Genomic DNA, 16,121 nt, shown 5'->3' with positions numbered 1-16,121 from the left:
TAGATTTTATGTTTTTTTTTAATTTTTATTCATTTTGAACCAATCTCCGTGCCTTTACCGAAAGACCCCAAAAAATATGGGGCTTTTTCCCTCCTCCCCCGCAAACACGGCCTCCCAACACCCACAACCGCCACGCTCCCTCCCCTCGTTTTGGGGGGCGGAGGCAACCCAACACAATGGAGCCAACATCGGAGGGCGGAGTGACATACAATGCACGCACACGCACACCAGAGGCAGACGCAGGCATACACACGCGCGCATACACACGGACAAACTCGCGTAGGCGCGCGCGCGCGTATATATTCACGCGCGCGCACGGTGCGGGTGACACGTGTACAACACACGCGGACAGCAGCACGCGGCCACGGCTGTTCCCGCACACACACACACCACGGCAGGCACATCTCGTGCTGCCGGTAGAGGGCCCAGCAGCAAATGATGCCGGAACGCACGCGAGCAGTGACGACCGCTGCTCCATGCGCCACGTAAACGCAGCGACACCACCACCAGCAACAGCAGCAGCTGTTACAGCAGCGATCACAGCAGCCACAACCACCAGCACCAACTACAGCTATCATCAGCAAGCAGCGCCCACCGTATAGCCAGCCCTCCGTGTCGAACTTGCCACATGTGCCGCGAAAGTGCTGCGGGCGATGAGCCAGCCAGCGGCAACAGTTGTATTACGGCCTAGAGCGAGCGTGCGTGCGTAACAAGTTGTGCGTGGCGACTGCTCACAATTCACAACAATTCACATCGACGGCAGGCGACGGCGACGAAGAGTGTGACATTAGCGAGCGCTGTTAAAGCCCTTTCGTCTTGCTCGTCATGGAAGAGGAGAAAAGGGCCCCGCCACTGGAGCAAGACGGCCAGGTCGCAGCCAAGGAAGGAGGAGGAGGTGGTGGTGGTGGCGGCGCTCCAACGCACGTGGCGGCCGCGGTAAGAGGCGGTCGCGAGCGTGTTCCGCGTGCCGTCGGAGACTTGTTTGGGCACGCGGTGGAGATGCCACAAATTGTGTCGGCCACAAATTGTATCGGCCGCATCGTTCACTTTGACGCGTCGATTTGTTGGCCGTTCTTAGTTACTTTGTTAATGACCCGGGTGGGGGGAGGGGGGTGGAATTGTGAGCGCACGTGGTTTTCTTCCACCTGTGGATTTGCACAGGTGCGTCTTAACAGCGGCGTGTTGTTTATTGCACGGGTGTGTAACAGTGTTGTTCCTCCTCTGCAGGTGTGACATGGGTGGCCCTTTCCACGGTTGTGGCTGTGTAGTGCACGCAGGTGTACAACGGCGTGGTCTCACACAGGTGTATAACAACATTCTTACACCTGTACGACAGCGTTTTCACGCACGTGTACGACAGCGTGGCCTTGCACACTTACGCAGGCGCTAGACCGCGTGTCTGGTTCGAGCTGCACACACAAATTAATTCTGTAACGAGAGTGACAGCTGTTACCACTCGATTCGAGAAGCGATTTGTATGTCTTTGTTGTCTTCCCTCCACTGCCACCCCCCCCCCCCCATCTATTTTGTATTTTCTACTTTCGTTCCACCGATTTCCACACCGTTTTTAGATCTTAGTTTACGAAAAAATATTGCACGTGGCGTTGATATATCGGCATGCTTAGTCGATGCTTTTGTTTCCTTAGTTACACGCGCCGCACTGCTTTGTTTCTTGGTGACCGTCCCTCTCGAATTGTGGTTAGGGGCCGTGCATAAATGACGTCACGCAACTTTACATAAATATAGAATTGTTATAACACTAATTGTTATAACAACACTCCTACAACATCAGAGTGCAGCGCCACATTAAATACGCACAGCAATGACAATAGTTTAAATCGATTTGAAGCATGTTTTATTTTTAAAATGGAAATATGTTTTTGGGGGGAGGGGGGGGGGCAGAGCTTTGTGACGTCATATTTGAGGGGGGGTCTGACTTTTTGTGACGCCGTGTGACGAGGGGGGGGGTAAAAAATCGTCCAAAATCGCGTGACGTCATTTATGGACGGCCCCCTAATGACACCGTCGCGCTACGAGGTGGCCAGGCGATGGCAGCATTTTGCGATGAATTATTGAATGTAAGCAGAGTTTATTATTTCGTGGTGCTTTTCCTCCGGGGTATTCGCGTTTCCATCCACAAGCCACTCGTTAGTGAAACTGATTAAAAAAAAAACATCCCTATGTAGCAGGAGCCTCGTAAACAAAACCAGTGCCATGATAATGGGTTTTTTACCCTTCTATCTGGCAACAAAACTGACACCTTTTTTACAAGGAGTCATGTTTGCATAGACCACAATACCTGCAGTCATAATGCAAACAAAAAACATAACTCTGATAATGTATGCACTGTCCTTGAAGTTGATTGGTATTGTGGTCTATGCAAACATGGACTCCTTGTAAAAAAAAGGTGTCAGTTTTGTTGCCAGATAGAAGGGTAAAAAACCCGTAATCATATTTTTTACTGGCAAATGAGGTTCCAATGGTGTAAAACCAGTGCCCTTAAAAAAAACTCTCATACACGAGGAGGTAACTCAGAAAGCTCCACACAGATAGATTCAATAATCCGTATCTCTTACTGCCATCTCGTGGTTGTGTTCACGAGATTGTCATACTTGTAGTGTAAGACGCCTGTAAAGTATCTATACAACTTGCGGTAGGTGCGGTATATAATTAGAAGCTTGCATGCGCGTTCTATTTTAAACCCGACGTGTAATGTGTCTGGTCCCACGCGAGAGAGTGTTTCGAGCATATGGTTTGGTTATGGAGTGGCTCTCGGAAGCCGAGTTCAAGGAAGCGGAGTTAAAGAGTTGTGGCTTTTGGGCTCAATGTTGTTGCTGTTCTTGTTAAAGCGATGACCAAATTGCCCTGGATGCACTCGGTCTCGACAGATTTTTTTTGGCAGCTCAGCAGGAAGTTTCGGTGTAGTGGCCGTTGGTTTGCGATACTGCTCCTTGTGGGATCGCCCTGCAATGTAGCCATGAGATCCATTCGTGAATCCAGCAACGGAGTCCTGAATCGGTCTGTGTGGAGATTTGAGTACGCGTGGGGTTTAATTTCGAAGTGCTCCAAAGATTCCATTGCAGGATACTTTGGGGAAAATACGAGTCTTGAAACTCGGCGACTCGCTCCTTGGCTAAGAAATAAATACATTTCGCTCATACACGTAAACAAAATATTTTAACGTGGGTGTGTGTTCGACATTGTGTGGTGAAACTTTCCCATAAATTTGTGTGTTGGGGGGGACAGGGGTTTGGTGACAAACGCATTCTGCCGCGTAGGTTTCAGGAACTGAACTTCAATTTCAGAAAAGAAAAAAACTTGCGGTCGAGGAGAAAGGTGCACAGTAAAAATCGCGTTGGATCATGGAGTTTTCACCGCCAAGTCAATTCCACATGGCGGTAAGAATTGTTCTCAACGCGTATACTGCAGTAGTAGCCTTAAGGCTAATAACGGAACAAACCGATCTATTATTTCCACCGTTAAAGAAAATAATTTGTGACCGCGTCTGGCAGGAGTGCGCAAGCATAAATAACAAAAAACGAAAATTACTTTTTTTCATAGATCGGCCATTAGGGGAAATATATATATAAATGGGCGATGTTTCAGCCAAATGGCCCTTCTTCATAGCAGTGCTGTCTGCTATGAAAAAAAATATTTCCTGAAACTTTGAAATAACAAAAAAACATCCATCAAATAACACGCTCTGCCATTTAACAGGAGACATTTTGGTCAGTGACCCATAAAACTCCGCAATAAAGAAAGGGACATTGCAGCAGAACGTCGCCTATTAAATATTTTCCTTTTGAAGGGTGGTGATGTTATTGACGAACATTAAAAAATATATATAGCAGCTTTAAGATTCCAAAAACGCCTTTCTTTACTGCCAGAGGTGTTGGCGTCATGTTGCGTTTTTCATAGCCACGTCAGTGTTTCCGTATTAACTGGGGTTTTTTTTTTACCGTGTGTGATTTCAGACGGTTGGCCAAACTTTATAGGTGGCATGTACCTCCTTATGCAAAATGCAAAGATCCCCTGTATGGCCTATTAACAGACTTGGGGCAAGTGCTGTTAGCGAGCACCTATGAAGCCGACATTGCACATGAGGGGGTGGGTGGTCAGCACCACACCCGGCCGCCTTTGTCTCCCTAGTGGCGATGTGTACACATTGCATCAGGTACTCATTTGAGGCCGAGTCAACCTAGGGGAGGCTCGGGACTGGCTCAAATATTCACTGTCGGGTGCGCTAACCACTGCGTCACTGCACCCACTCGCGCACACACACACACCTTCCGGAAAAGGGTAGAATAAATAAGGCCCTGTTTTGCCTGGTAAATCAAATACTACGAGTAAATGGTCACAGGGAAATTCTTTTGTCCGTGTGAAGAAAAAAAACTCGCTATTTTATCATTGCAGCCACGTCTTTGAGAAAATCTCTTTTTATCAAGCGGCTTACAGCTCGCACACTCGAATGGTGCGTACGAGATATTGGCAAGCGTCATCAAATAAAACCTCAGGGCAGGCAAAGTGTGGCGTAAGCGTTACGCAGACAACGCGGCACAAACAGCGCCGCAATGTTTTACGGCCCCTTTGTCAAGCCACGCGGCGTCCGTCACGGAGGTGGTTTGTCCATACTTCACCACGCTGGCCCGGTGAGGGGTCCGCGAAGGAGAGCGGTGGCAATCCCAGGACTCGTTCAGACTTCCCTCGCCGCCAAACCTAGCCCTTGCCGGGAATTGAACCCAGGTCACCGGGTTCACAGCGCCACTGCCCTTCGCATTCTAAGGTTGAACAGCAGATTCCCGGCGCTGGTGGCGAAGCTGCACACCCGCAGTGCAGCACTCTGTCGGCGAGGGCTGGTGGATCTCCCCTCCCTACCTGTGGGCGACGAGGTCGCCATCTCTGGCTTGCCAGAATCTGGATGTACGGAAAGTTAATTCCAATCCGTCCATTTCCATCTGTACGGGGGGTGGGGGGGGAATCGAGTGTTGTCTCCTCGCATGTGTGGGCTTTTTCTCTCCGCGTCTCCTCCGGTTTTCTCCCAACATACATAAACACTATCATTAGTGGAGTTGGACAAACATCCCAATATAGGACCGCAGATCTTTGGGGAAATTGTTGGCGCCGGTTCTGGCTCCCTTCCCGCTTGTTTGCGGTTTTCCCGCGCCTCATCATCGTTCTCCCCCCCTCTCTCTCTCTGAGAACACACGAACGGACACTGCGCGCATCACGGATTCTAAGATGTCAATGCCGCTTGTGACCACTCATACTTTAAAACAGCCGGAACAGCTGACAAAAGCCTCAACCGCTTTCTGTAGAAACCCCCTGACAGTAATTTACTTTAAACCAGCAACAACCACAACGAGCATTCTAAACCTCTTGTTCCCTTTTGAACGTCCCCTTACTTGACACTCATTCGTCGCACGGTATACACTCGAGGTTTTTACATACACCTGCAAAGATACCGTAGAATTGCAGTGGGGAAAAACGTAAGACAACATGTTAAAATATCTTCTTCACTAAAATGAAACGCACACCTGCTGGGTATGTCTGAAGGGGGCAATGCCCCCCATTGTATAGTTTGTTTCAGCGATCCCCCGCCACGATTTATCTGCTGCTGGATGAAGGCCTCTCCCCGAGTCCGTCGACATCTCTCGCGATGCGGCAATCCATCCGGCGTCGCCCTCCCATTGTCCGCTGAATGTGTCCGAATCTCGCGGTTATTTGCTGCGCGGCCAGCGGTGTCCCTCGCTAATCCGGGCCGCACGCGGAACTCCATCCCACGTTTCCTTCACCCCCCGACACTCGGAAGAAGGGACACGCGAACGTCTCTCGCGTCTACACCCACCCGGTGTCGCGGGCCAACACCCCCCCCCCCCGAGACTACCGACTTCGAGAGGGGTTTCAAGAACGTCCCCCGTGTCCGGATTGAAGTCCCCCCCGCGACCCCGGTTTTTTTCAATTCGCCCCGAAAATCACGGCTAGTGCCGAATCGCTTTCCTCAGAACATCGCACGTCGGATGCTGCCGTCCGTTACCCTGATGGGATGCGAGGAATAGCCCCACGGTGCGACCACGGGAGAACGACGCGGTCCCATCTCAAAGCCGCGGCCCACGTGGTAACGCCGCTGCCCGCTTCAATCATGATGGTGATGAGCGTGATAATAACGTAACTTTGTGAGGCACGTTGCATCCGTAGATCCCAATCGCAGAGTTGCAAAAATGTTCGCCGGGCTGCTCGTGAAGCCGGTCCACTGGCTCACTCGCCAACCTCGACGTGAACTATTTATTTTTTTACTTTTTATTTTACCGGGTAAGGCCCACTGAGCTATATATAGCTCTTTTTCAGAAGTGACCTGATCACAAATGATAGCTCCACAAAGCGGCTGGTGGTGTGGAAATTCATAGCAGCCAAATACTCCAAACGCATGTTTCTAAATATGGAGGGAAAAAACCGGAGGACCTGGAGAAAAATCCACGTTACCACGTGGAGAGAGAGACACGCAAACTCCAAACATACAGCAGGCGTCAGGGTCGGGATCTAACCCACGACCTCCTGCATACCAGGCGAGGGAGTTAACATCTCTCCACCGTGCCCACCCCCCCCCGGGTTTTTTTGGTGTTGTATCACTTTCCTTCGAGCGCTAGGCGGACTCACTGCAGTGAAGCCACAAAAACACCCGTCTCTATATATGGGCAGCGTGACCGACATCGCAAGGATTGAACAAAGAGGCCGCTACGAGAGAATCCGTGTCGAGTTTTGACTCCGCCTTCGACACAAATTTGACCCAGCAAGGCACCTTCCGAGAGATGGTGGTATTGAGCGTGCCCATTAACTCGTGCTTCTTGTCTTGTCCTATATCATTTGCATTATTACAAAAAAGCCTCCTGGATATTTTTGTGCGGTCAAATGTGTACCTTGTTCTAGATTTGAAGCTTTCGTGACTGCAAGGATTCATATTCTTAGGTTTTTTCGGTAAAGTCACGTAGGTAAAAAAAATTAATTAATAAAAGTAATATTAAAATAAAATAAAAATCACGACGTTTCGGAGGCAACACAAGGCTCCGTCTTCAGGTGGAACCGTCACAGCACGACAGCTGTATCAAGTAACACTGACCGTGTGACGCTGTGACGGTTCCACCTGAAGACGGAGGTTTGTGTTGCCTCCGAAACGTCGTGATTTTTTTTTATTTTTTTTTACTTTTATTCATTAAAATTTTTTACCTACGTGACTTTACCGAAAAAACCTAAGAATATGAATGTGTACCTTGTGTTGAAGGCACTCGCCCACCCACACGCGTCCTGGTGCACGTCTGTGTACACGCCTAGATAGATGCCGTTTGTGTACGTGTGGTTAGGCACCTAGTTGTGATTAGAACTCTTTGTAATTCCACTGCTGGATGAAGGCCTCCCAAACACTTTGCAAATCGTGGGGTGTTGTTTGACCATTCTTGCGGCCGATAACAACCATGTCATTATACATTCTTACTCCGGCTTATCTTCTGAGATTCAACAAGGTCGTTGTTCGCATTCTTGATGGGTTTGTCATTGGAACTATATATAGATAATATGTACCTTGTGCATCGACCCCACACCAAGGACAAAGACGAGACAAAGATTCCCCCCCCCCCCCACCATAGCCTTAATAGACTGTTGGGGCAAGCGCTGTTAGCGAGCACCTATGACGGCCGGGACGACACACGAGGGGGAGGGGGGGTGACCAACATCACACCAGGCCAACATCACACCAGGCCGTCTCTGCCTCCCCAGTGGCGATGTTTACGCATCGCACCAGGTACTCATTTGAGGCTGAGTTGACCTAGGGGAGGCCCAGGACCGGTTCAGATAATCGTCACCGGTGTTGACCGTGAGTGGGGATCAAAACTCGGGCCACTGGGTTCGTAACGCAGCGTGCTAACCGCTGCGCCACCACTCCACACACACACACTGAAACATCACACATGTGTACGGTGCACGCATGGCTCATACTGTAGCAGAAACAGAAATATTCCCTTATGGATATCCCCCTTGTCCACGGTGCTTGTTATCGCGGACGGAACTCTGAACAGGTGCAGGCACAGCGAGGGCACGTGCAGCGTGACGGCTTACCGTCTACCGCCACAAGCGGTCGGAGTGGTGGGAGTTGTGGTTGTGTAACTAGCAAGTAGCCGCGAGGCTCAGACGTTCCCCAGACCCTCCGATACTCGCAGCCCAAGGACCAGGTGGCACAACCCTCGCTGTGGAAGTCAGGAGTGCCCCCTAACCAACGAATGGTTCCCCCACTGGACCCGCGAAATCCACACCTTACTTCGTCGCGAATGAGCAGAGTTCTGCTGAGCTGCAATTCATTTAAATCTACGCAACTCCCGGCTACTGCTGCCCAAGCACCGAGCCTGCTGTTTTGTGCTCTGCTGCCTCCTTCAAAGGTTCGCGTCATCGGCATCTGTCTCGCCTTACTGAAGGGAGCCGAACGGGTACTCGACAACAATATTGAAATATCACGATTTATGTACAAGAAGCTGCTGCGTGTGTCTCCCGTGTCTCTTGGCCGAGTCGAAACGTAATTTGGGTGCCCCGTATACCCACGCCACCCACCGAAGCCGTAACCAGAATTCACCGCAGACGCGGTTCTTCCTCGCACCTCGTCCGAGTCGATGTTTCTCTTCAAGAGCAACGGAATATTGAGCAGCGTGTTACAAGTGGAACTTATTATTATTATGAATAAGAAGTTGGACTGGCTTATGCTAGAGCAGGGGGAAATGTCAGCAGCTACTGAATAAAAGTGAAGATCTGAACATACTTAGGTCGTGAACTCCGCATGGCAAATGAAAGCTTAAAAAACGGGCTTTGCCAGAAATCAAGTGGTTTGCGCAAGATATTTCCGCCTCAAGGGACATTTCATCATTTCATAACATCACACACCCAAGTGAAGACTAACAACCATTTGATGCCAAAAACACTTTTCCCAGGATATCATCATCATCATTGGTCACTGTTAATCCACCGCTGGATAAAGAACCCTCCCCGATCCGAAGCCATCTCGAACCCACGATGTCACAATCCATCCAGCACTCAAGCGATTTGCGTCGCTCCGTTTGAGCTCACGTGCCTTGCCTGACACGCTGTCACTCGTCTTGACCGTCGGCCGTCGTTCCTTCCGGCGAAACATCCTGCACCCAAGCCCCCCCCCGTGTACTTTTTCTGACTCCTCATTTCTGTCCTTAACCCTGCAAAAATTGTTCTCTGATCCCACGTGCTGTTCTTCCTTGTCTCTCAGTGTAGTTCCAAGCGTGCATCTCTCGCTCCATGCTATTTTTGTGCACCGTTTTACATTATTGATCGATTGGCCATGTTTATAAAACCACATGTCGTAGAACGTGAGCCACATGCCCAGGACAGGTCGGCGCGATGGTCGATGAAGACTAAATCAGGAGGCATGGAGAGAGGCGGAATGGGAGTGGTGTAGAATTCCAAGATTTCCCGGAGCCTCTGATCCAAGAGGGCCTCGGTGAGAACCAAGAAAACCCTCATGTGGCTTTTTAATTCTTGGTCTTCAAACAAAACCTTTCAAATAATTTGTATCTTCCGCATTTCCCTGCTGCTCCCTTAAACCCCCTACCCCCCACCCCCCATCTCTCAATCTCGCTTGGATGATCGTAAAATGTAGCCTTGGCCAAGCTACCACTGAGCAAATATCGGCGTAAACACTGGCGACAAGAGTGGCCACGTCGTCGTCGTTGTATTTTTTGTTTGGCCTTTCGTCAAGCTTCTCAAATTTGAGTTCCACCATCACTGTGAGTTTGCCGTGTAAGCACTTGATGGCTCACGGTCTCATAAAATACGCATCCATTTGGCAGTGTGGTGCATTTTATAGCTCAAATACCCGCCTGCTCTCGCATTCAAAATGACGATAAAACACGCTGGGAAATTACTCCTGTCCATACGAAGGCTCGGATAAAATGCTTCCAGGAAACCAATTATGGATCGCCCGTATTGGAGCAATATACTCACCGAATGGGATGAGAATTAACACCCCGTCCGGATTTGATCCCCTTATTCACATGAAGGTGCGAATAACAGGATAGATTTTTCTGCCACTTCATGGCCTCAATCCTCTTATCCGTGCGAAGGCTTGGATAAGATTAATTTATCAGAGGCCACTCCGAGTGACTAATATGTGCCAAAGGTTCTGATAATAACATTAACGTCACCTTCACCTCTGGGTCAGTCCACGGCATGGCGCCACGGTGGCGAGATGTTAACTACCTCGCCGGAGGTCGTGGGTTCAATCTCAACCCTGATGGCTGTATATTTGGAGTTGGCGTGGTCTCCCCGTGGGTCGTGTAGCTTTTTCTCCGGGTCCTTTCGGTTTTTCCCTCCACATTGAGAATCAACATCACGCGTTTAGAATACTTGGCTGCGATAGATTTCCACATGATCAGCCACTTTGTTGAGCTATCGTTTGTGGCTTCTGTAAAATAGATATTAGGTATCGATTTAAAGCTTTCGTGACTGCAGGGATTCATCTTCTTGGTTCTTTCGGGCAGAAAGACAGCGTCTGTCTTTCCGACAGACCTGTTTTTCACCTGAGGACGGCTGCTTGCGTTGTGGCCGAAACGTCGTGAGAATTAGTTTATTATGTTTTATTTGTATTATTTTATTATTTCCCTTCTACGTGACTTTACCGAAAGAACCAAAAAGAGATATTAGGTAGTTCAGTGGGCCTTGCCTGGTTAAAATAAAAATAGTGGTAATATTAGTATAATGGCAATTATCATTGCGTGGATAATAGGATAAGAAATGAATGAATTTGGAGGCACAGTGAAGGGATTCCGGATAGGAATATGGATGACAGATGCGTTTTGACTGTACAGCTCTCGTCTGGAGACTGACCATTAGTTACACCATCAAAACATCACTCTAATCAGCGTGGTGTTTACGTTGTGAGGAAACCTACTGCTGGGACTGATTTTAGAGCGAGTGGCTTTTAAGACCCTTTTAATGATGTGTGCGAGTCAACATACAATACACTCCAAGCCGACTCTCATTATGCCAGGCCTCTCTGCTACCAGAACGTAAACACTCCGAATTATATTGGCACGCGTGTTACGAGACGGAGAATGCGCACCCATTTCAAAAAAGCAGAAATTTTGTAGCAGGGAAATAATAATAATATCGTGACCACCACCATCATCATCCTTGCTCTATACGCTGTTGGATGAACGCCCCCCCCCCCCCTCAAGCCATCGCTGCCATCCTTTACGCTCTCGCGATGCAGCGATCCGCGTGTCTCCTGCCGATCTCATCGCTCTGTCTCCTCGGCGGGCGTCTCTCCGTTAGCCGCCACGTGATTCTCAGTCTAGTCCGCCGTCCTCCCTGCCCCAGCACCTGTGTCCTGCCAAATGTGACCTTTTCTTCTAAAGCGAATACAAGCTTTCTTTTCGATTTAAAGCTTTCGTGACTGCAGGGATTCATCTTCTTGGTTCTTTCGGTAAAGTCACGTAGAAAGGAAATAATAAAAAAATACATGATATATAATTTTATTTTATTATAATATTACTATTTAATTACATTCTTATATTATTTAATTTTATTATATTATTTAGTTATGTTTTATTTTTATTATTTTATTATTTCCCTTCTACGTGACTTTACCGAAAGAACCAAGAAGATACAAGCTTTCTGTCCTGCCAAATGTGACTTTTTCTTCGAAGGCGAATTTCAAGCCCTCCGAGTTTGTATTCGCACCCCGTGTGTGTTGGTTTTGCTCTCCCCCTCGCGGTGTGATTCCAAGCGTTGCGTTTCTCGTCGGCGCTTCTTCGCGTTGCCCCCTCCCCCTAGGCTTTTGCTTTTCATGGCAGCGTCCGAGTTTCTGATTATTATTTTTTTTGTAGATCGTAGCGGACGTTTCGCACAGATTTTAAAACCTTGCCCCTCACGGCACATTGCCCCGCGGCTTTTCATTAGCACGTTCAGTTTAGTTTATTTTTTTTCTTCTAAAAGCGCTGCAGCCGTTTCATAACTGACGCGAGCATCTGCTATGTCAGACAAACAACAACAATAGCAGCAGCAGACCTCGACAAACAAATCTTGGAGCCGGTGCGGGGGCGCATCGTCAGCTGTTCGCAGCCACTCGAGTCGACGCGAGCCGAGTGACGGTTGTGTAACATGGTCTCACATTCTTTAGGCAAATATCAAACATTTAGCGACGTGTCGTCAACGTGTTTTCCCCTCCCGCTGTGAAATGTACATTGGCAGCGCAAAACTGCGGGGGGGGGACACACACAGAGCGCTTTGAAGAAATCTTTCACAAGCTCGCTAGACGCGGGCGCGCGTGCGATGCGAGCAGAGTTGTGAGCATCGATTGTTCAAGTCCCTGGCTAGCAGTGGATAGGGATGGTCCAGATGCCTGTTAAAAAAAAATCACTTTATAGCTCATCGGATTCCTCCACTAGAAATATTCCACTTCTGAGATGTCTTGCGACCCCCGTTTAATTTTCTAGAACTTAATCTTTTTTTTTGTGTGTGTGTACCAATGGGTGTGAAAACATAAAAGGATAAGCAAAGGAACGAAAATGTTCGGTAAATGAGGTGGGGGCGGTCGGGGGGAGGGGGGGTCACAAGACACCTGGACCGCGCTGTATGGCGAGTGTTCTTACGCAGACAATTTAAGCGTGCCTCGTATAAATGGCATTATCGGTGTTGCGTACGTCTTGACATTAATACGATCTTATTTCATATGGCATGGTGCAATGTTATACGTGTACAGTATTCCCCCCCCCCCCCCGTCGTACACAAACTTGGCGTCTGTGATTTTTGGCAATCCGCGAATCGCGTCTGGAATGCTACGCGACTGCATCGAGAGAAAGAAAGTGACGAGACGAAGTGGTGAGAGAGATGGAGAAGGGGAAAAGCCTTAGAAGCATCTGCAGACGATGCACGTACGATATTTCTTGGGCCATTATCATCATCATCATCCTTGAAATTTGCTTTTCGCGAGCATCTCCGGGAACGTTTTCCTCACGAATAACGAGAGAATCCTGTACAAACTGTAAACCGAGAAAAGAGAATATCGACATATAACAGACGGTTGTGCTCGTCGTATGGCATGAGCACTCGTTAATTGGCTGAAAACATCCTTAAAACATAGACGACTGCAGACCTTTGGCAATTGTTAATGCGGGCTCACTGCCTGGCTGCTTGTCTGTAGTTCCTAAACGATTGTGAGATGCGATTTCCATGAACTACGCTGGATTTTAAAAAAACTAAACGATACAGCAGAGACGGCTGTAATTGTTGAATGTGTGTGTTTGTTGAACTGCTTCTTGCGCCGCGCGTAGCCAACCGTGCTAATTGGAGGTCCTTGGCACACATAGTCCGGATGGCAGCGCCGTGTTGTTGTTACGGGACGCATCGATGGGACAATTAGCTGAGAACGCCCAAGGATGTGTAGCCGAACGTTCGATTTTGCAATATCGCAGCCCTTCGAGTACATTGTATAAAGATGCTTTACATTGTATAAAGATGCTTTATTGTATGCAATGTAAACTGCTTCTTGTGCCGCGCGTAGCCAACCGTGCTAATTGGAGGTCCTTGGCACACATAGTCCGGATGGCAGCGCCGTGTTGTTGTTACGGGACGCATCGATGGGACAATTAACTGAGAACGCCCACGGAAGTGTAGCCGAACGTTCGATTTTGCAATATCGCAGCCCTTCGAGTACATTATATAAAGATGCTTTACATTGTATAAAGATGCTTTATTGTATACTATGTAATTTATTCTTGTTTTTTTCGTGGTCATTTTTTTGTTTGTTTGTCATTTTGGTGACCCCCCCCCGCCCCAGGTCACTCTTTCAAATGAGGCTCATGCCAAGTCTCCGCCTGGTCAAAGAAAATAAACTTGAAATTTGATCAAACTATGGAAGATTGCAAAGAGCTGTGGCTGATACTAGTGGAGGCTTGTCAGAGAGTTTGTTTTTTTAAAGATAAAATACGTTTACGAACTTGGAAGGTGGCCACGAGTGGGCTGCCAGGTCATTTATGATCGGAATTTCATCATATTGAGTCAACACCCAAGCCCTGTGAGTGGGTTATGTCACAGTAACATTTAAAATAAACCCACCGTTGTATTGCGAGCCTAAAACAGTGGCATGAATAGACTGCGGCAAGTGGAACCAGTGGTCGTAATTGCAAAGTATACTGTTTGTGGTGATCGTAATCTAAAAAACCCATTGACAGTATTATGTAAGTTGAACTTCTATCGCACCGTACGTATCTACCCAGGAGAGCGTCGCTCAGTCTTGGGCCTCATTTTCAGGAGAATTCTGAATTCGGACGGTAGGGTGAATGGAGCGCCGCGTGCCCGGATATTGGCTCCGTCTCTAAAGCGCGCTTTATCTTTAACTGACACCCGGGCGACATTTTAGCGCACACGTGCGCGGGTGTTCGACTCTGCCCACGCGCCTAAATATTAGTAAGCAAACGAAACGAAAAGGACAAAAAACATACGTTTTTTTCCTGTCAACTTCTACAGGTATGCATGTATGTATGTTGAGCTTGTTCACGCCGTACGTAGCCACACGTGAGACCAGTCTAAAAAACGTTAAACTATTATTTTATCAGGTAAGGCCCACTGAAGCTATATAGATATTTTTTTAGACGAAACCTGGCCACTAATAATAGCTCAACGAAGCGGCTTATCGCGTGGAAAAAAAAAATCCACGCAACTCACGGAGAGCGAGACACGCAAACTCGAAATATACAGCAGGCGTCGGAGTCGAGATCGAACCCACGACCTCCTGTATAGCAGGCGAGGCAGTTAACATCTCGCCACCATGCAAACTCCAACTTTACAGCAGGCGTCGGGGTCGAGATCGAACCCACGACCTCCTGTATAGCAGGCGAGGCAGTTAACATCTCCTAGCCGCTGCAACACCCGGTCACTCCCGGGTCAGCTTGTCACGAGGTAAGGGTCAAGGATGCAGCCCTGCAATGTGCTTGCTCGTTGCCACTGCCAGCGGAAGGCCCCTCCCCCAGAGGGGAGCTCGAGAAAGAGAGCCCCTCTGGAGGATATTCTGGTCTAAGCTCATGGTCCACCCTAAACCCCATCCACTGCACAAACCATGGCAGTAGATGCAAATGCCTGATGCACAAATGGAACATTTGTGGTCACCCAGAACTAGACCGGACGAACAAAAAAACGACGCAATGCCCGATCCACAAATACGGAGGAGGCATCGCATCGATAAGCTCCACTGCCGCTGGCGCGGTTATCTCGCCCGACCACCTGAATGTGAAATTGTTAGTTGTTGCTCCGCATCTACATCAGCAGCCGTACAAAAGAAGAAGAATAGAAAAAGGAAGAGGAGGAGGAAGAGCTAATCTTCAACCCTGGCCAGATGTTTTTGTAAGAGTTGCAAGGTGTTTCCAGAATGTTGGACACCAGGAAAAGGATTTGCTCCCTCTGTCCCAATGCTGTCAACAAAAACCCCACTGTTGACCAGAGGTGGGACAAAGTCATTGTTATGCAAGTCCAAGTCGAGTCGCAAGTCATCAAATTCATGACTCGAGTCTGACTCGAGTCCAAGTCACATGACTCGAGTCCACATCTCATAGGTGGGACAAAGTCATTGCTATGCAAGTCCAAGTCGAGTCGCAAGTCATCAAATTCATGACTCGAGTCTGACTCGAGTCCAAGTCACATGACTCGAGTCCACATCTCATAGGTGGGACAAAGTCATTGTTATGCAAGTCCAAGTCGAGTCGCAAGTCATCAAATTCATGACTCGAGTCTGACTCGAGTCCAAGTCACATGACTCGAGTCCACATCTCATAGGTGGGACAAAGTCATTGCTATGCAAGTCCAAGTCGAGTCGCAAGTCATCAAATTCATGACTCGAGTCTGACTCGAGTCCAAGTCACATGACTCGAGTCCACATCTCATAGGTGGGACAAAGTCATTGTTATGCAAGTCCAAGTCGAGTCGCAAGTCATCAAATTCATGACTCGAGTCTGACTCGAGTCCAAGTCACATGACTCGAGTCCACATCTCATAGGTGGGACAAAGTCATTGTTATGCAAGTCCAAGTCGAGTCGCAAGTCATCAAATTCATGACTCGAGTC

The 16,121-nt window shown here is 48.4% G+C and overlaps 1 protein-coding gene across 1 annotated transcript in view; it reads left to right on the top strand.

Moving 5' to 3' along the window:
• The first annotated feature begins 251 nt into the window (after positions 1-251).
• The window catches only part of SLC2A11 (solute carrier family 2 member 11), a 61,997-nt gene continuing 46,127 nt past the window's right edge, over positions 252-16,121 (top strand). The window contains exon 1 of the mRNA XM_078595321.1: positions 252-936. Coding sequence (XP_078451447.1) covers positions 826-936 — 111 coding nt within the window. The 5' untranslated portion in view covers positions 252-825. The remainder of the gene's footprint in view (positions 937-16,121) is intronic.

The sequence above is a fragment of the Lampetra planeri genome, chromosome 6, assembly GCF_965212315.1.
Source record: "Lampetra planeri chromosome 6, kcLamPlan1.2.h2, whole genome shotgun sequence".
In the NCBI taxonomy this organism is placed as follows: domain Eukaryota; kingdom Metazoa; phylum Chordata; class Hyperoartia; order Petromyzontiformes; family Petromyzontidae; genus Lampetra; species Lampetra planeri.
The sequence above is the reverse complement of the archived record's forward strand: the minus strand, read 5'-3'. Positions and strand labels throughout refer to the sequence as shown.